Consider the following 20,655-nt stretch of genomic DNA (forward strand, 5'->3'; position numbering starts at 1 on the left):
GTGAAATTTACATATTAATCGAAGTATATTTCTTCGTAGTTTTATAATATTTGAACTTTTAAATTACTAATAAATTAGTTTTGTAAAATTCACAAGTGAATTTATTCACAATGTGAATCTGAACTATATATAATTCAATTTTTAGTGAATTTATTGACAATGCGAATCTGAACTATATATAATTCAATTTTTAAAGAAATACATTGTGAATATGATATTATTATTAAGACTGTGAATTTGAAGTATATATATACTACAATTTTTAACACTTACAACGTGAATCCGAATTAAAATTTCGATTTTTTTACATCCATATGAATATCTATTTCAAGAGTACCAATAATTATGAATTTGATATATTTATTTTATTTTTTCGATAAAAAATAACCCTAAATATTGAAAAAACCAGCATAAGGAAGTGATTTTTTTTTTTGAAAAAAGTTCATTTTTTATATATCAATATTGATGTCTATGGGAAAGAGATAAAAATATGAATTTAGGTATATTCGGTTTTTCTTTCGATATAATAATAGTCATAAAAATAAAAATAAAAGAAAAAAGAAATGAGTTTTTGTCATAATATAGTGCATGTGCATTCAACCTCTTAATTTGCATCTATTTTTTGGCCCTTAATCAATTTCTTTCTATCAGTCAAGATTGATTCTTTGGTTTCATGGCTTAAAATGGTTATATATATATATATATATATATATATATATATATATATATATATATATATATATATATATATATATATATATATATATATATATAAACCAGTATTGTAAAAATCCCGACTAGATCCCGATTAATCTCTAATTAGTACCTAGACGCTATCCGACCAACGAGATGACGTCGAACAATTAGTTCCTGCCTATACAATGAGTGAAGCAGCACCAAAAGATTATAATTTAAAACTTTGAAGACATTTTATCTCAATAGAAACTATTTAAGAAATAATTTGTATCATATTAATCATATTAACCTATTTTGTTATGATGTTGGTGGTTTTACGAACTTTGTTTTGAAAGGATATATATATATATATATATATATATATATATATATATATATATATATATATATATATATATATATATATATATATATATATAATCCGTATCAAATAAGAAAGCAATTTTAGGTATGAAAGTAAGAATTTTTTAATATGTATATTGTTTTAGGGAACCAACAAAATAAATCATTAAATAATTCAAAAGCAAGATCATTAAATCATCCCCCCCCTCCCCCCCCCCCCCCCCCCCGCGCGAAAAAAACAACGCTTTCATGATTCATTTTTTGATAAATCAAACAAAAATTCATTTTTATAACAATTTTAACAATAAAATCATCGCAAAAGTGAATCATCGTGATGTTTTTTCAGAAATATTTTTGTGAATGATGCTATGTTTTATTTATCTAATGAATAATTTTTTTGGTTTGCCTTAAGAATATATATATATATATATATATATATATATATATATATATATATATATATATATATATATATATATATATATATATATATATATATATATATATATATATCAAAGTTGTAAAAAATGTTCGACGTTAGCTAGTCGATGTACTCGAGTTAATGGAACTATACGGGGATTAATCTAGGGATTTAACGGGGGTCTGGAATTGTTAATTCTTTGAATTTAAAAAATTAAATATGGTAATATCAAAAAAAAAGTTTGTAAAAGCTACTAATATCGTAACAAAATAGCTTAATATGATTAATATAACACTAATAATTTCTTAAATAGTTTCCATTGAGAAAAAACTTTATTAAAGTTTTAAATTATAATCTTTTGGTACTGCTTCACTCATTATATAGGTTGGAATGAATTGTTCTGAGTCTTCTAGTTGGTCGGGTAGCATCTACGGACTAATCAGAGATTAATTGGAACCTAATCGAGATTTTTACAACACTGATATATATATATATATATATATATATATATATATATATATATATATATATATATATATATATATATAAGATTGTTATAATCTTTATATTTGATTACATCTTTTGTCCAACTATTAGCATTTTAAGTTTGGTCTCTATTTGAAAGTTTGTTAGCAAGTTAGTCATTTTGATTAACTCATTTTATTTTGCTTATGTCAAAAAACCCTTATGTGTCCTACATAGGAGGATATTTTCATCATTTTGACAAAGAGTCTTTGCATTTGCTCCCAAAGTTATATTAAGTGTTAGTGCCACTATATTTGTCATCATAGAATACTAAATACAAATCGAGTTGATCAAGTACATAGTGTATGCAAAATATGGAGTAAGGAAAGTGAATAGTATCATGTTGATGTCAACTGTATATACAACATGTATTTTGTTCTTCCTATTTGATAGTTATTATTGAGGCTATGATTATAAGTGTTTTCTTCTTCTAAAGGTTTGATTAAATGTTTTTGGCATTGACTCTTTGTTCAATACATTTCCTTATATCTTGTTTCCTTTGATTGTTATCTTCTGTATGAAAATTTATTAGTCAATAAACCTTTATTTTTTTTAGCACGAGCTACACATGGACCCACTAACCTTACTCGTAAATCTAAACCTTTCATCTCAAAAAAGACTTGACCATATGCACAGAGATTGGTTTAATTTTAGTCTCTATGCAAATCACTTGTTCAAGTACTTGTAAAACAAGAGTAAAAGTAAAATGGGGGAGGGGGGGTTCAAATCTTTTTGATTGTTTGAGAAAATTAAAACTAAGCTAGAATGTAAATATGACAAGTAAACAAATAGATGATTTGATTTAAAATCAATGTAGTAAAGTTGGGTGATTTTTGAATACACCACATGGATAACATAACTGACTTATCATTAGACTAAATGGAACTACACTTGTGAATTAATTTAACTTGGCTATAGCAATTTATAATCACGAATTACCTCAAATCTTCTTTGTTAATAAAATGGTTAGAAGAGCTCTTAACACATTCCCTTAATTAAAGTCACAAAATCAATGAAGCATATAATCTTGTGAAAATCAATTAACTTTAAGTTTTAAGAGTTAACAAGTCCAAAAGATAATCAAATGCTTACATTATCATTATGGAGGAAACATTTCCATGGGTTAAATGAAATGAAAACAAACATAGAAACCATTTGTTGCTTACTAATTTGAGGGTCCATTACTTAACCAAGAAATTAGTCAACAAAATAAGCATTCATTCATCAAAGCTAATGATCAAAGATAAATAAACACAAGAAGATGTTTGACTAGAAAACATTTCCATAAACTTCAAACACAAGATATCATAAAGTCTTCAAAACAACCAATTATCCATGGGCTAAACCCTAATCAACCAAACATAAGTCTAGTCAAGCATCACTAAAATAAAAGAAATACAAGGTAGTTTAGAGGTACCAAACATGATTCAAGTTGCAAAGATGAAAGAAAATTACTCTGATCTTCAAAATCTTCAAATTCTTCCAAAACCCTCTCGAGAGAAAAAATGAGTTGTTCTTCAATGTGTTTTTCTAGTTCTATTCAAAATCTCCAGTAAAAAGAGTCCAATTTTTGGATCCAAAAGCTAGCCACAAGCACCCTACCAACCTTCCCAAAGTAGAGGTTCATGTCAAAAACCCAGATCCTTCACAACACGATCCACGTGGACCATTTATGGATCCACGTGGATCGCATGGGTCTCGCTGAATGGGTCCCTTGGCCCATTTAATTAGCACACCATCCCACTCTTCTCATCAATGAAGCCCATTTTCACAAATTATTGATAGCCCAATTATGCCTTCCAAAGTCTTCAAAGATACTCTAATGCTCCTTTAATCTTCTATAGCTCGAATTCTCTTCACCTCGTCATCATTCTCGTCCAAAAATTAAGTCCAGCTTGCTTTTTTGTTTATGTTGACACTAAGCTCAATCGCACCACTTCAAGTCCACAAGCAAACCACTAGCCTCCAAAGTCCCGCATGCCTTCCATACCTCCATGTTGAATAGTCTTCGGTAAATCCTACAATTAAGCTCAAAAGACTAGAAAGTACCTGATAAATATGAAAAATAACAAAAAGGAAACATATGCATATATATATATATATATATATATATATATATATATATATATATATATATATATATATTGACTAAAATGAGATGGAATGAACTATAAATAAACTAAGAAAAGAAGTAATAAAATGAAGCTATCAAATCACCCCAGGCTTAAACCTTACTTGTCCTCAAGTAAGATAAGACTAAAATGAACCCGTGATGAATTAACCTAAAAAGGAAAAAGAATAAACATCTTAGGCAGAAATACACAACAACACCCTTAAAAAACATATAATCCATTTTTATTGATAAGAATCGCTTTAAGAGACGAGCCTTTGTTACCTTTCTAGCAAGGGATACATGTTGATCAAGATACAAAATGAGCATGCATACTTCACTACTATGATTTATGTGACATTGTTTCGTGGTCCGATCTTGCCCACAAGCCATAAGAAAACGTCACTCGGTTAGAATGTTCCTCATTCCTCACAACTTCAACCCCACGCCAATAAACAAAACCTAGAAAAAGATAACTCGAGCCAAAAATGACAATGAATGAGCTATGTACAAAGGTTGGCAAACTACAATCATCTAAAAGAATAAGTGATTCCACCAAAATGAGGTCCATGTACAGCAAAGAATCGAGCACGCGATGAGTAAAGGGAGCCATTGTAGTGCCAACAAAAGATGAAATCTAAACTAGAAAAACATCAAACTAGAAGCAAATTACATGAACTAAAATCCAAAAGGTCTAAACATCTAATAAATGAAAAAAATGGATGCAACTCCGTGGCCCAACTTTTTTTTTTTTTTTTTTTTTACAATAAAAACCCAAAGAGACAATTACAAAAACAACTTCTTGAGCTACTAAAAAAATCTATAAAAAACACAATGAAGGAAATACTAAAAACATCTAACTATATTCTCATTTTATGGTTACGATAATATCTGACTTTTTAAAGCAATTTTTTTTGGCACTTTTAAAGACTAAAATCAACAAAAATAAAGTTCAAACTTCACATAGGAACAAAACTTGACTTCTCCAAACAAAAATAAACACATATGAAACTTCACAGAACACATAACAAATACTACGCTTCCACCAAAAATTATCAAAAATTAGTACAAGAATTTCCAAGAGACATTTTAAAACAACTTGCCTTTGATTTTCAAGGAAAAAAAACAAAAATAACTACACAACCACTTACATAAACAAAATGAACAATACTAAAAAAGGGATAGTTGTCTCTTTTTTTTGGCTTAATTTTTTGGTTTACTGCAAGAGTTTTACATAGACTGCATCACGTGAAGAAAAACAACAAAGCACAACTATATAAGCGAATCTAAAGATACTAAGTGCAAAAGTTGAGCACAACTACACTAAGGCTAATTTGAGATTAAGTGGAAAAAAATGTGTCTAAATCATAAAGTGATGAGATATGTTGTGTAATGTAGCAGATAGACACTAAGGATCTCAAAATAGAAAAATGTAGATCTTGTTTTTTTTTCTTTGGGGTTTGATTGTGGCTTGTAATGAACATGCATGTGAGGAACTAGTCGGCACAAGGCTAAGACATCCCCTTACTTATGCCACACTTGCCATAAGTCGATTCATTTGCATAACTACTTGCACTCTCTCCCCACATATATATAAAAAGAAGATGCAACAACTGAAAGTCCCTATGAGCGATTCTTATTTGTTATATGAGTTTCCAAAAGAATTGTATTTAAGGTGTGTCGAGTCTTTCAAGTAAAGATGTTCGGGGATGAAAATAAAGAGATAACAAAAATGAATGAATTCTAATGCCCTAAGCTAAATGCCGTACAAAAATAAAAAGTGGAAAAGAAGAAAACAAAATCCTTTTGGATCTTTAAATAAAAAATGAATGCAAATTAACTACTAATATGATATGCAAACCTAAAATAATTCATGAAAAAGTAAAAGAAAAGGGAATACCCCCTACCCCAAGCTTAGAAATAAACATTGTCCTCAATGCTTGGGGCGAGGCAAAAGTACCTAAATTGGGGGGTGTGGAGGAGGATAAGGGTATTGAGTAAGGGTAAGGATAGGGTGGAGGGGGATAAGGGTGAGTGTGTGTGTGTGGGGGGGGGGGGGGGAGGATATAGATATGAAGGAGGAAGTGGCATGTTTTCAAAGTGGTTTTGTGATTGGTGTCAGCCCCACATATGGTGCATATGTCGTGGCATGATTTGGTTGGAGACACAGAGAGCCTCGAACTGTTCAACAAAATTGGTGGGAAGCAGGTAATATTCAGGAGGTGCTTATGGTTGGGTTTGTTGTGGACCATGGGTGGGTTCATCGCCAGACTCGTCATCCATATGCATCCTGTCATCGTCTTGAGCATGGAGCGCGTCCTCATTAAATGTCTGGGTGATGGTCCTCTCGAGTTTCCACTGAGTACGATTGTGGAAAGTGAAGTTGGAGACTCAAGGGTCGGGAAGAATAAGATATCCGACCCCTTGAGGACAATGCCATTTGAAACCGCCTCCACTGCTATGACAGATGTGATGCATGTTTGTTAGAACACGCTCATCGAAAAGAATTTTGTTGTCTATAGGCGTGTGGTCGTCTGGGAGCTCGATGTCAAGACCGCAGGCTAAAAGGATGACAAATCCTCCAATGAAAATATCATCGGATGCTTTGGTTTTCATGATTGCACATTTATAGAAAAAGAACGAGGAAAAATCTGGGATCGGAGGGTTTTCACGTCGTGTCATGCACCAAAGGAAGAATAACTTAATCTTCATGACTTGACCGACTTCTTTACGGGCAAAGACAGTGCACACAAAGATACGATGGGTAATGCAGAGGAATGGGTGAATGATGGAGGTTGCCTTATTGGGATTAGCGCATGAAAAGATCCCTCTAGTAATTTCTATCCAAAAGGTCTCATGGTTGAACTCGGCAAGCAGTGAATCGAAAGCCACAAATGTGTTCGAGGAAGGTAAGCCCAAGATGTCATTTACCCTTGCGAAATCGATGTGCATCGGCTCCCCCGTAAGTTGGAACACAACTATTCTCCTCTCATTCTCTAACCTACAATCAATAAGAAACTCTCTAGTAGGAAGTTGTTATATGAGTTTGAGAAGATTTTCCTACCCAATGTTATGGAACAATTAAGTAACCATATTAAGAATCCCTAATGAAATGAGCGTGGGCCTACACAAAAATTCGGTTGAAGCAACTTTCTTAGGTAAACTATTTTTGTAGTTTTCAACCGCTTTGATGACCCGGAACCTTGGAATGTTTGGTTCCTCATTTTGAGCTCTAGTGGTAGCTTTGCCTTGGGCGGCAGCCGAGCGCTTTCTTAACGTGGACATGACCAACCTGCAAGCAAATTTACAACCACCCGGACCAATAATTCAACCAAATAATAGTGCAATTCAATTCACCAATCGACTCCCCATGGAATTATAAAAAGAGTCAGTGAATCTGAGGATGATGGGAATTAATACCCTCTTGGAAATGATTAAAAACCTCCTCCTGGTGCTATCAGAGCTCCTCCGACTAGTGGTCCTTCATCTATCATTCCTCCTCTGTTGCCTCTTGCCCCCCCTCCATTAAATCTTCCCCCTCCAAATAATTCTCCTACTCCTTCTCCAACTCCATAGAATCAAAATCTTGCACTCTCTCTTACTATACCTCTTTAGCCTAATGATGCCAAAATGGGGGAGAATTTCACTAAGTCTATTGCCAATGCTGATGCTGAAGCTGAAATGAATACTGAGGATATTCATGATCAGTCGGATGGTGAATCCTATTTGCACAGACTTGTCATTCATTAATGAAGTGCCAATTCAAACAGTGTTTCCAGATTCCCATGCTAACGTTGAGGGGAGCAAATACCTCAGGGGAGGAGAAGGTTTCTCAAGGGGAGCCTAGTGACATTAAGTCAAATGAAGATGAAGTTCCTTTGAGCAAGAAACGTAAAGACAAAATTGTTCTTGCTTATGATGTCGACCCTTCCAAAAGGAATCGCTAGGATCTTGCTATATATTAAATGGAAAAGGTATGTGGAGTTTCCGTTAAAGAAGCTAAGGAGTTTGCTAGGCAACACAACATGCATGCAGTCTGTAAATTGAATGTTTTCTAAAAAGACTACAAGAAAATTCAAAAAAGCTAATTGCTACTGGCACTATGATTAATCAGATTGAGCGCCTGGACAAGTTAACCATTGAAATGTCAAAGAAGAAAGTGCAATAATCAGACTTGGACGAAACATATTTGGAGACATGCTAACTAGAATAAGTGACTCTGACCTAATAATAATAATAATGAGATGCACTAAGCCCAAAACTAAAACAATGCTTACAGTGTATATCACAAGGCGTGGTGACAAGTGTAAAGCCGCTGATCAATACACTGAAGTCTTATCTTCCCATGATTTTGTGAAATTTAGGTATAGAAGTGGCTGTAGCTTCTAGAGTTGAATAACAAGCATAAAAGGAAATACGTTTAGGAATCGAGGCTTGTTCTTGAAAAAACTTATCATTAAGGTTAAAGATCTTGACTTAGTGCCAAGACCTCAAATAAACCTTCCTCATCCTCAGTGTCTGCTTTAATGCCTCGCAAGAGAATTTTTAAAGGTGTCATATTTATACTAAATTAGGGCACAAAAGTCATCGATAACTTTTTTCTAGTGGGTGTTGATCCTATTTAACACATGTTTGTTCATCAACCAGAGCATGAAATAATTTACATGGATGAATCTCAGCACATGTGCTTCCATTGCTCCAAGGATCTTGTCAAGACACCCAATGACCACTTAGTTCATCTAAGAAATGCATGTTTGTGTCACTTAGAACTCAAACAAAACTATCACTTCTTAATCTCTCTTGAGCTAAACAAAAGGAAGGAAGAGATTGCTATTTCTGATTATTTCTGATTATTTCTGGGTCAGGCTAGAAGCTAAAGAAGATGTTGATGAGTTCTATTACCATCCAGAAAAAGGAGCTTTTGTGTTCTGACATCATCAGATTGGGGTGGGGGGGGGGGGGGGGATTATAAGGTCGAACCTCAGAATCTGATGAGACAAAATGAAGACATGTTGACTTCAATCAACTCCGTCGTCACACCAACACCAATGTAAAGATCTGTTCTACGAAGCATCGTCAGCATGCTATTATATCATCTTGTATTTATGGTTATACGTGTAGTTAATTAGCAGATCCATTATCTTAGGGATATCAGATATTTTATTATTTACATAGATTAGGTGAGATCCCATGAATGTAGGGATTCTCACAACATTGCTTTACTATAAAATCATGTATCAGGGTTTGTATCAGTAGTTTATTTTTGAAACTTAATAGCTTTGTGCTTGTTCTCTTGGTGAGAACATTTTCTTAGTGAAAAACCTTTGTGATATATTTTTGTGTTCCTGTTATCTTTTTTGTTAATAGAGCACGATTAAGGAAGCCTACATATACTCCTTAATTTCACATTCCTATCAATTTGACTAATTAGAGTTTATAACCCTAATTAACCAATTTAAGAATTTAACTGTAGAACTCGTTGACTAAGTTCATAATTGTGTTTCGCATACTACTAAATGTATCATATGATAATCTCAAGATTTCATTTAGAGTACTAACAACTCTTTCAAACTTTTCACTAATTAAGCTTAATTAGCTTAATACAAAGGAACAAAAAGATACCATAATATACTTAATAGCTTTGTCCTAGCATCTAGCTTCAATATTTGGTCAAAATCCCCTTAAATTGCCCTAAATTCGTTCTATGTTTTATTGGAACTGTTTTGGGTGTAAATGGGGTGAAAAAAACTGAGTTAAGGCTTTTATTTTTTGCAAAGTCCGTGAAGACACGCTACGCTTCTCACAACAATTTTGTCTCAACTTCAAAAGACCATAACTTCCTCCTACGAACTCAAATTTTGACAAACTTTAACTCCACATGACTGTTTCAGAGTGAACTACACCTTCCTTTTAATGATCATTTGCTAAAACCTTATATATTTTCTGTTATAATGCAATAAGTACAAGGATATACATATTACATTACCAAAAACATTGTAGTTTCACAACTTGATTTCACCTTTGAATGTATGTAGACCAAATACATCTTATAACACTACCCGTAGTTTGAAAGGACCATCCATTATTTATACACAAATATTAGAGCTCCTATTAAACTCTAATATATGGAACTAATTAAATGATAATTAATAACCTTTTCTAACATATCAAACATATAATAACCACTTAACAAAGTTTCTAAATACTATATTAATCATTATAATAATATAAATTACTAAAACCTTATTCTGGAATGACGATTGGGTTGGAGAGGTTCCATTGACGTTTAGATTTTCAAGACTTTTTCTTTTGGAAAGGGATAAAGATTGTGTCATAAAGGTTCAATACATTGGAAACACTTGAGTTTGAAAAGGGAAACACGAGATTACGATGGTTCCCAGGAAGTGAATATGGAAGAAATGATTATTTCGATTAGGTCTTTTTAAACTTTGGTGATCGGGACCGGTGGAGATGTATGCTTGATGGCTAGAACATGCTCACAAATAGTGTGGCTAGAAAGCATATTGAAGATGAGCTGTTGTATATATCGACTTTTTCTACCCTGTGGAATAGGTTAACATTTTTGGCTGAAGATTACGATTGAATAAGCTGACGAATTAGAGAAATCTTGTCAACAGAGAGGTTGATGTTCCTGCCACTTTGTATCTGATTTGCTTGTTGGATCCGAAAGAGGCAGCACACCCCTTCATTATGTGTGTGGTAGCTGCATATTAATATTTGGAGCTTTATTTCTACTTTGTGTGTTGAATTTATTGGTTTTTAGCTTAATGGAAGTAGCGTTAGACTGCATAGACACGATACAACTTTTCTTGACCAAAGGCAAGAGCAGTTCCACTATGGCGCCCATCCCTGTTTTTTTTCCGACATAGTGTAAATTTTTTTGAATTTTTCGGTTTTTTACTATTGTGTCACTACATTAAAAAAAAAATATATTTTACCGGGTACACCTAATACAAAATCTTGTCTCCACCCCTACTAAAAGGATGGCTTTGGATGTCATAATTTTCTCCTTTTTGTGGACCATTTAGATTTAGAGGTTTAGAAAGATTATGATTTTTAAATAGAAATCATAAACTAAAATTTGGTTTTGTTTTGTCGTTGCAAAATCCCATTATGTTAAAAGTTGGACAGAAAGCTGTTAAAAAAAGAATAGTATTTTAGTAATTTGACTAATTTCACATGGGGAGAGACAATCATAGCCTCGCAACAAAATGCAAAATTAAGAACGTAAACGTAATATTAAAAAGTTGGACAGAAAATGCAAAGTTACGACAGTTACAGGGACCATTTCTGTAATTTACTCCTTAGATAACGAGCAAAGTTTCCCGTGTCCGGGAGAAGCTGATGGAAGGACCTGAAGAAGGTAGGCACACAGCATAAACCCTACACATCCATTGCTATTCTGCTCAATTTAATCATCATCTCATCTGGGTTTCGTTCCCTTTTGTTTATTTTAGGAGTCCATCATTCTCAAACAAATATCCTTCAGATTTTTACCATCTGTTCAATTCGATTTATTTGTTATCCATCTCCTTAGGGGTTTCTTTTTTTAATTTCCTGGTGTGATTATTCCACCAAGCTGTTAAATTTTCCGATTCCATTAATTCTGATCACTTTGAAAGCTTGGTTTTTTATTGGGGTTTCTTCTAGTTTTCATATACGCTTGAGCAGTGGAATTTGGGGGTTTGTTACTATGCAATGGCATTTTTAATTTCAGTTTAGGACAATATGCATTTGAAAGAGAAATGTTCTTTGCTGCTAAAGGTCAGGAAACCTTCAATCCCTTTTGTTTTCAACACTAACACCAGTCTTAATCCACAAATTCAACAAAACCCAAAGACAGAATTGAGAGAAGCTGATGTCTTGAAGAGGTTGAACCATGAAAAAGACATTACTTTGGCTCTTGAATATTTTAAATTCCTATCCAATTCAAAAACTTTCAGACATACAAGTCTCACATACCAAACAATTATCGAAAAGCTAGGGGATGAATGCGATGTAGATGGAGTTCAATACCTTCTGCAGCAGATGAAACTGGAAGGGATCAGTTGCTCGGAAGATTTATTCATCAGTGTAATCAGTTCTTACCGAAGAGCAGGAGCAGCTGATCAAGCCCTGAAAACATTCTACAGAATTCAAGAATTTGGGTGTAAGCCTACTGTTAAGATCTATAACCATCTATTGGATGCTTTGTTGAACGAGAATAAGTTTCATATGATTAATCCTATTTATAGTAACATGAAGAGAGATGGGATGGAACCAGATAAGTATACATACAACATCTTATTGAAAGCACTATGCAAGAACAATCGGATTGATGGTGCACACAAGGTGCTCGTAGAAATGTCAAAGAAAGGATGTTCTCCAGATGAAGTGAGTTACACCACCATTGTTTCTTCAATGTGCCATCTTGGTAAGGTAAAAGAAGCAAAGGAGCTTGTCCAAACCATTATGGGAGATTTTCCTATGGTTTCTGTATATAATGCTTTAATGAAGGGATTCTGCAAAGAAGGTGATTTAAACCAGGCGTTTCAGTTAATAGAAGACATGGTAATTCATGGGGTTTTTCCAAACGAAATCACCTTCACAACAATTATAAACACCCTTTCAGATCTTGGTGAAGTTAAGCTTTCACTTGCGATAATGGCCAAGATGTTCTTGAGACAATGCAACCCGAATGTCTTCACTTTCACTTGTTTGATAAAGGGTTTTTGCATGAAAGGGAAAATGGAAGATGCGTATCAAGTTTATAACAAAATGATCCAAGAGGGTATTTCACCAAATGTTGTCACCTACAACACTCTCATACACGGGTTCTGTTCTATTGGAAATATGCAGAAAGCTGTTTCTTGTTTTCTTGAAATGGAAAAAAGATCATTCCTTCCAAATGTAACAACATATGGAACTTTGATCAACGGGTATGCAAAATGTAGGGACTTTGTAGGTGCATCAGAGACATGGAACAAGATGATAACACAAGGCTGCCACCCGAATGTTGTGGTGTACACATCAATGGTGGATGTCCTTTCTCGTAATTTCATGTTTGAAGAAGCTTATAACCTTATCAACAACATGAATTGTGCACCGAATGCAGCCACCTTCAATGCATTCATCAAAGGTCTATGTGCCAATGGAAAAGTGGATTTAGCTATGAATTTGCTCTTTAAAATGGGGAACATGGCTGATTTGACAACATTCAATGAGCTATTGATGGGGTTTTCAAAAGTCAACGACCTTAGAGCCATGTTTGACCTTTTGGTTGAGATGGAAGAAAGAGGGGTTGGGGTTAATTTGGTGACGTATAACACGATTATCAACATGTTTTGTTGTAATGATAGGGTTGATGATGGTTTGAAGGTTATGGCAAAGATGGTGGTGAAAGGGGTGAAACCAGATAAAATCACCTTCAACATAATGATAAATGGGTGTTGTAAGAATCGTAGGGTTGACCTTGTGAGTCAACTCTTGGAAGCCATGAAGAAACATGGTTTGAGGGGCGATTTGGTTACATACACGAGTCTTGTTTATGGGATGTGTGAGTCAAATGGTGTGGTTGAAGCTGAGGAATGGGTGGTGAAAATGGTGGAAGATGGGGTTTATCCGGATAAGGGAATATGGAGTGTTTTGGTTAGGTGTTTGTTTAGTAAGATTGGGTATCAAAATGCAATACATTTGGTTGATAGAATCCTGATTGCTTAAAATATATTTTTTTTAAAGTTATGTTTCTTGACAAAATCGACACACTTGTTTTGTTTTCATAGATGATACCCGGCATATGCTCTGTAAGAAAATACAATTGAATACTAAATGCAAAATGCAAATTAAAAAAGCACAATGAACTTTAATTTCACATATAAATAATAGTAAGAATACAAATTGATTGGATGCATCTCATTTGTATAGGTTGAGGTCTCGTTGAATCTTATTGTGGATTTTTATAATGGGAAAAATGAGTAAATTATATGCTCATTTTAAGACTATAAATGGAACAAAGAGTTGATTTTTTGATCAAGGGATATAGCCACCATGACCACCGCCTTCACCACCGCCGCTACCACTACCAGCTCCATATCCACCTTCATGTCCAGTGGCAGCTCCGCCACCACCTCCACCTCCAGAACCGCCACCTCCTCCGGCACCTCCAGCACCATGTGATCCTCCGGCACCTCCTCCTGCTCCAGCTCCACCTCCACTGCCATATCCCCCTGCGCCTGCACCACCTTCATGCCCGGCGGCAGCTCCACCACCGCCACCCCCTCCACCTCCAGAACCGCCACCTCCTCCGGCACCATGTGATCCTCCGGCGCCTCCTCCTGCTCCAGCTCCACCTCCACTGCCATATCCCCCACCGCCTGCAGCTCCTCCTGCACCGGCTCCTCCACCACCACCACCACCACCACCATGTCCACCTCCACCTCCGCCACCTGCTCCTCCAGCCCCACCGTATCCACCGCCACTCCCGGCTCCTTCTCCTCCACCATAACCCCCACCATGTCCTCCCGCAACTCCTGCTCCTGCTCCTCCTCCTCCTCCAGCTCCACCACCTCCTCCACTACCACCGCCTCCCCCTCCTTCAGCTCCACCACCATACCCTGATCCACCACCTTCACCAGCCCCACTTCCCGATCCAGCTCCAGCTCCCCCATAACCACCTCCTCCATAAGCAGCTCCTCCTCCTCCTCCACCACCACTACCACCTCCACCACCACCACCTCCAGATAAACTGCCACCTTCATAACCACCATGACTGTAGCCCTCTTCGACTGTTAAGAGAACTCTAGCAGCCGCACAAATGCTCAAGCATAAAAAGACCAAGAAAACCACACTTGAAGGTTTGTGAATAGCCATTGGATCGGAGAGTGATATAACAAATCCCACAAGTGTTGGTTGTTTGACATTTGCATGGCAATGCATGGTATTTATAGGCATTTTGTAATGTGGGGTCTCCAAAAGCTCTTCTAAGTGGCCAAACCCAATTAACCACAATGTGGTCCATACAGATACAGAATGCACCAATCCAAATATAAGTTTGGTTAGGGTAGTGGGTTCTTCTGCTGTTTCCCACACTCTATCGTTCAATTCATACACATATTTTTTCAAATATCCCATTCATGATTCATTTCAATACCTAAGACTTCTCCTATAAATACTTCTATTTTTCTGTGACAAATCTTAGAGTAGTAACAGTGGCGGAGCCAGGATCAAAGTAAAGGGGTATCCTAATTTTTTTTAGAGTAACCTAATTTTTTTCCTGGGGTACTTGGGTTTCCCGGGTTCGGGTTCGGGTTCGGTTTTAAACCCAAATCCTAATTGAATCCTTAGCTAACCTCAAGTCTTGTTATATAAACATGAAGTTGAAGTATATTTTGATACTTGAATCGATATGAGACTCAAAGTAGATATCAAATAAAGCATGAGCATAACAGGTTTATATAATAGAAAAAAATGGTTGAGTTTACATGTGTTTAGCGATGTGGGATTGAATAGTTGGGAAAATAAAACAAAAATAAACAAAGAATATGTAAGAAGCGAGAATAGAACTCAAGACCTTTGCTTAAATAAGCCAAAGCCTTAACCAAGGACCAACTGTTTGTTTATGTTTATAAGTGGATGGATGCGTATATATACATTATACCAAATTTTTTTTGAGGGATACGTAAACAAAAATTACACTACCGAAAAAAATTTGAGGGGTATCCCGGGCTACCCCGGGATCCCCTTGGATCCGCCCCTGAGTAGTAAATAATTACAAATTTATAAGTATTTGTTTTAATTTTGTTGTAAATTTGTCCAAATAATTTCGTTTTGTTGTTAATTATTCTGATTCCTAACAATGGCTAGGAAATTCATGTACGACAACCAATCTGCCCCACACCGGACGTCAAGTTGTAACACCTTAATTTAGGGTTACAGGTTTTAACATTTAAGTGAAAATTTTAGCAAATAAATTTAATTTTTGTTATCTTAATTAAAAGGAATTGTTTATTGAAAGATTAGAATTGTAATTTAAGAGATTTGAAGGTAAGGGTCGAGCTTTCAACATTTGAAGTTGAGGTATTAAGTTTTCATAATCACTTAACCTTTTAATTATAACTAGCGTGTACCTCAGTATAAGAATGTAAACTGATTTAGGTCAAGCTAGGAACTAAAGGACTTGACATATTACAAAAATCTCAACTTGGGTTTCTTTAGTAACAATAAGACTTGAGCGACTATTTCTTGCCAATTGATGAAAGTTTTGAAGTCTTTAACATTCAAACTCATCTTCCTCTTTCGTTTCTATGTTTTTCATTGATTCATTCATCCATTTGTTCGTTCGTCCGAGTTCGTTCATGAGCTTGGGTTTAAAGGGGGATTCCATTTTTTTAAAAGAAATAATAGTCCTAATCAGATTATATCTTCATCTTCAAGAGTTTTAGCCTTTGAGGTAAATGTTTGCTTAATTGATAATTGTGAGCTTTCATCAATGATGAAGCAATCTGTAGAACCATTAACCTCAAACTAACAGTGAGATTTGATGTGTTTAGATTTAGATTCTATTATATTATGGTTGGAAGTAGTCCATTTTCTTGGCCAATTTTGTGATTATGAAGATTTGATGAAAATTTTTTAACCTTAACTTTACTGAATCATCCGTTGATTCAATGAGATCCAAAAATGACAATGGGATTTGTTTTACGTTGTGATTTGAATATAGATTCCAAGATTATGTGTTAGTGTTATAATAGTGAATCATCCGTTGAATCATCAGATGTTATGGTGTTTTAAATTTTAATGAAGCTTTTGTGTGAAGAATCATTCCTTATTAATTTAAAATCAATTTTGATTATGAAATTAGAATTTCTTTATGATTTAGAGTTGGATTGGGGTGCTCCAAGATCAAATCAAAGAAGAGAAATCAAGTTAGTAGTCATTTTTTGAGTTTTAAAGCTTAATTTGGATACGGGTGATCTATTTAATGGATATATAAATTAGGTTAATGATGATAATCAAAACGTTATTCAATGTTAAAGGTAAGTTTTTGACCTATTTGAATTCCTTTAAATCATTAAAAATGGATTTGGAACTGCTAGAATCATACGTCTAAAATTTTCATTTTTATTTCAAATTAAACCATATGGCCACAAGAGTGTACCTACAAACGGATAACTAAAAGTTTTGTATCGACTTTGAAAGACCAAAAAGTGTTCATCTTGTAATAATCCTAAACGTCAAGTCTAACAAATTATAATAATAACACTTACTTCTCATCGGTACCTAGAGTACATGTCATGTAAAAATAAATCACTTCAAATTCTTTTAATATCCAACCTTTTTATCCATTCTTTCATGTAACAGAAAGTATTATGCAATACATGATCCAATAACACACAAGGTTTTGGGGTTCATACCCCATATCTACGGAAAAAACTGATTTTTACTGATATGGATCTTAATTATATATATTTTTATTTAAAAATACAAAATTATAATAAAGATAAGGGTATTTTTTTTTCTTGTTTGTCCTGGGCCTTTAAGAATATTTCATTTTTCAGAACCGATCCTATATATATATATATATATATATATATATATATATATATATATATATATATATATATATATATATATATATATATATATATATATATATATATATATATATATATATATATATATATATATATATATATATATATATATATATATATGGAAAAGTGAATATACCCTTAAGGGTATATAAGCTTAGGTACCCAAACACACTATAATACGTCGTTTTGTTTGATATATTCATCATAATGTTCTTAAACTTCAACCCCTAACTTGATTTAATTTCAAGATTTTCGAAATTTCACTATTATATTTCTCTTTTGTCACATTTTTTTGTCGAACACCTATTATGTTATATTTATTGTAGTTGAAAATGAAAATTAAGTAAGAGGAAAATAAATGTGTAATTTATAAAAATCATGGAAGTAAATCAATTTAGAAGTTAAATTATAAGAACATTGGACATATATAATGTATTATATGATACAAAACGACGTAGTATTGTGAGTTTGGTTACCTAAGCTTATATACCCTTAAGGGTATATTCACTTTTCCCATATATATATATATATATATATATATATATATATATATATATATATATATATATATATATATATATATATATATATATATAGAATCAAGATCAAATAAAAAGGAAATTTTTGGTAGGAAGGTAAGAAATTTTTTTATATGCATATTTTCTTAGCAAAAAATGAAATGAATCATTAGATGATTCAAAAATAAGATGATTCATAAGAAAAAATTCCGAAAAAAACACCTTCATAATTCATTTTTAAGTAAATCAAGAAAAAAATTCACTTTTATGACAATTTTAGTGAATATCAATAAAATCATCATAAAAATGAATCATCGAAGTGTTTTTTCGGAATTTTTTTGGTGAATCATGTTATTATTGATTCATCTAGTGATTCATTTGTTTTTTTCGCGAAAAAAATAAGTCGAAAAAAAATTTCTTACCTTCCTACAAAAAAAAATTTCTTACCTGATATATATATATATATATATATATATATATATATATATATATATATATATATATATATATATATATATATATATATATATATATATATATATATATATATATATATATGAATCATAGCGGGTCTTCATCTCTCTTCGATACCGAATAAATGAGCCTTAGTCATAAGTCTACTACTATTTTTAACTTCGTGAAATAACTTTTTGTGGTGTTTGACGAATATCCTCTCAGTGTATTATAAAAAATCCATTGTGAATTTAGAAACTTCCTTCACTAAATATATATGAATCATAGCGGGTCTTCATCTCTCTTCGATACCGAATAAATGAGCCTTAGTCATAAGTCTACTACTATTTTTAACTTCGTGAAATAACTTTTTGTGGTGTTTGACGAATATCCTCTCAGTGTATTATAAAAAATCCATTGTGAATTTAGAAACTTCCTTCACTAAATATATATGAATCATAGCGGGTCTTCATCTCTCTTCGATACCGAGTAAATGAGCCTTAGTCATAAGTCTACTACTATTTTTAACTTCGTGAAATAACTTTTTGTGGTGTTTGACGAATATCCTCTCAGTGTATTATAAAAAATCCATTGTGAATTTAGAAACTTCCTTCACTAAAAATGGTAAACTGTATCATCTGAGCGACTCACGTCATCCCGCCTCATCGTCCATGTAGAGATCAATCACGGAACAATAACAATATTTTAGGTGTGCGGAAGTTTCAACCAGTAGACTCCCATCGTGATATTTCGTAACAAGTCTTATCTATTAGCAATAAGACTTTGACTACGAACTGAATTCTTTTGTATTTTGTCGCTAAGGGTTAGCAATAGATTGCCCAACACTAAAACCCATTTCCTAGTACTAATTGATAAGGATTCAGCCCTAGGGTGATATTTTGTAATTGAGTATACCTTATATTACTGGACAAAATAAATTGTGACAGTTATAAGAAATCTTGAAAAACAACACAATTCCTCATAAGTTGCTAGTTTTAGAAAATGTTTGTTGCAAGTGGGCTCTTTAAAAAGAAAAGAGATTCAGTCCTGCAAAGTAATTGTTTTTTTTTTTGGCAAAAATCCGGTTTCACGGGTCAAGTAGGACAAATTTTTATTGGTTTTTATTACGTTCGAAGTGTCTGGTTGAACATAGGTTTTTACGAACCAGTCGGTTTTTCACTATCCAACATCTGAAGTGAGTTGAAGATAAATTTGTGCAAGTTTTGAAAGACACGGAACAAGACATAAATGATTTATTCCGTTTAGTTTAGTTTTCTTTCAAAAAGTTCTGAAGAACAAACAAGACGATATTAAAATAATTTTTAAATTTCTCCAGTTTTATGATTTAAGGATTTATTTTTAAACCCTATGTCTGGACCCATGTATTTCTTTTTTATAATGCAATATAGTGATGTATGAAGACATGAGCAAAATACACTTTTTGTTATGGCCACGAGTCCTTTTTCCATGTGAGGCAAAGTCATTAGTTACTGGAAATTTTGGTGTCATCCAACAAACAAGTGGAAGTCAATTCTTGTTGTACTTAAATACATTCTAATTAAATTTTATTTAGAATAATTTAGATCACAAAATGTAAACATGGATACGACCTCATTCCCAGGATCTGACTAACTGGTAAAAGAATCGAGCCTAGCTAGAATGACCGAGGGACTAGAGGGAGGATGAAAACTGATCGAGCTCATGTTAGGTCAAGTCCAACTGGCCAATTTGAGACTGATTATTATTTTGTTAGATTTAATTTTTTGATTATTTTGTTTTATATCGTTAAATTGTTTGTATATTTTCCTAAACATATTAGCATGTGTTGAACTATTAAATTATTAGCTTGAAATTATTAAAACATGTATTAACCAAAAGCAATTAAATTGTCTAAATGAATTGCAGAATCTAATAGACAAAGTTTCAATTGTTTTTATGAAGTTTTATTACTTTTTATTCATAATTTTGTGTTATACATGTCTTTTTTAGCTCGTTTGT

The 20,655-nt window shown here is 33.4% G+C and overlaps 2 protein-coding genes across 2 annotated transcripts; one reads left to right on the forward strand and one right to left on the reverse strand.

Moving 5' to 3' along the window:
• Nucleotides 1–11,436: 11,436 nt before the first annotated feature.
• Nucleotides 11,437–13,850, forward strand: LOC145000076 (Pentatricopeptide repeat (PPR) superfamily protein). Its single transcript, XM_078959223.1, has one exon. It carries the CDS (start codon nucleotides 11,844–11,846, stop codon nucleotides 13,812–13,814), a length of 1,971 nt encoding a protein of 656 aa, XP_078815349.1. The 5' UTR covers nucleotides 11,437–11,843; the 3' UTR covers nucleotides 13,815–13,850.
• Nucleotides 13,851–13,936: 86 nt separating this feature from the next.
• Nucleotides 13,937–15,059, reverse strand: LOC145000077 (uncharacterized). Its single transcript, XM_078959224.1, has one exon. It carries the CDS (start codon nucleotides 15,042–15,044, stop codon nucleotides 14,124–14,126), a length of 921 nt encoding a protein of 306 aa, XP_078815350.1. The 5' UTR covers nucleotides 15,045–15,059; the 3' UTR covers nucleotides 13,937–14,123.
• Nucleotides 15,060–20,655: the final 5,596 nt, after the last annotated feature.

The sequence above is a fragment of the Lactuca saligna genome, chromosome 6 (genome assembly GCF_052625555.1).
Source record: "Lactuca saligna cultivar CGN05327 chromosome 6, ASM5262555v1, whole genome shotgun sequence".
Taxonomy (NCBI): domain Eukaryota; kingdom Viridiplantae; phylum Streptophyta; class Magnoliopsida; order Asterales; family Asteraceae; genus Lactuca; species Lactuca saligna.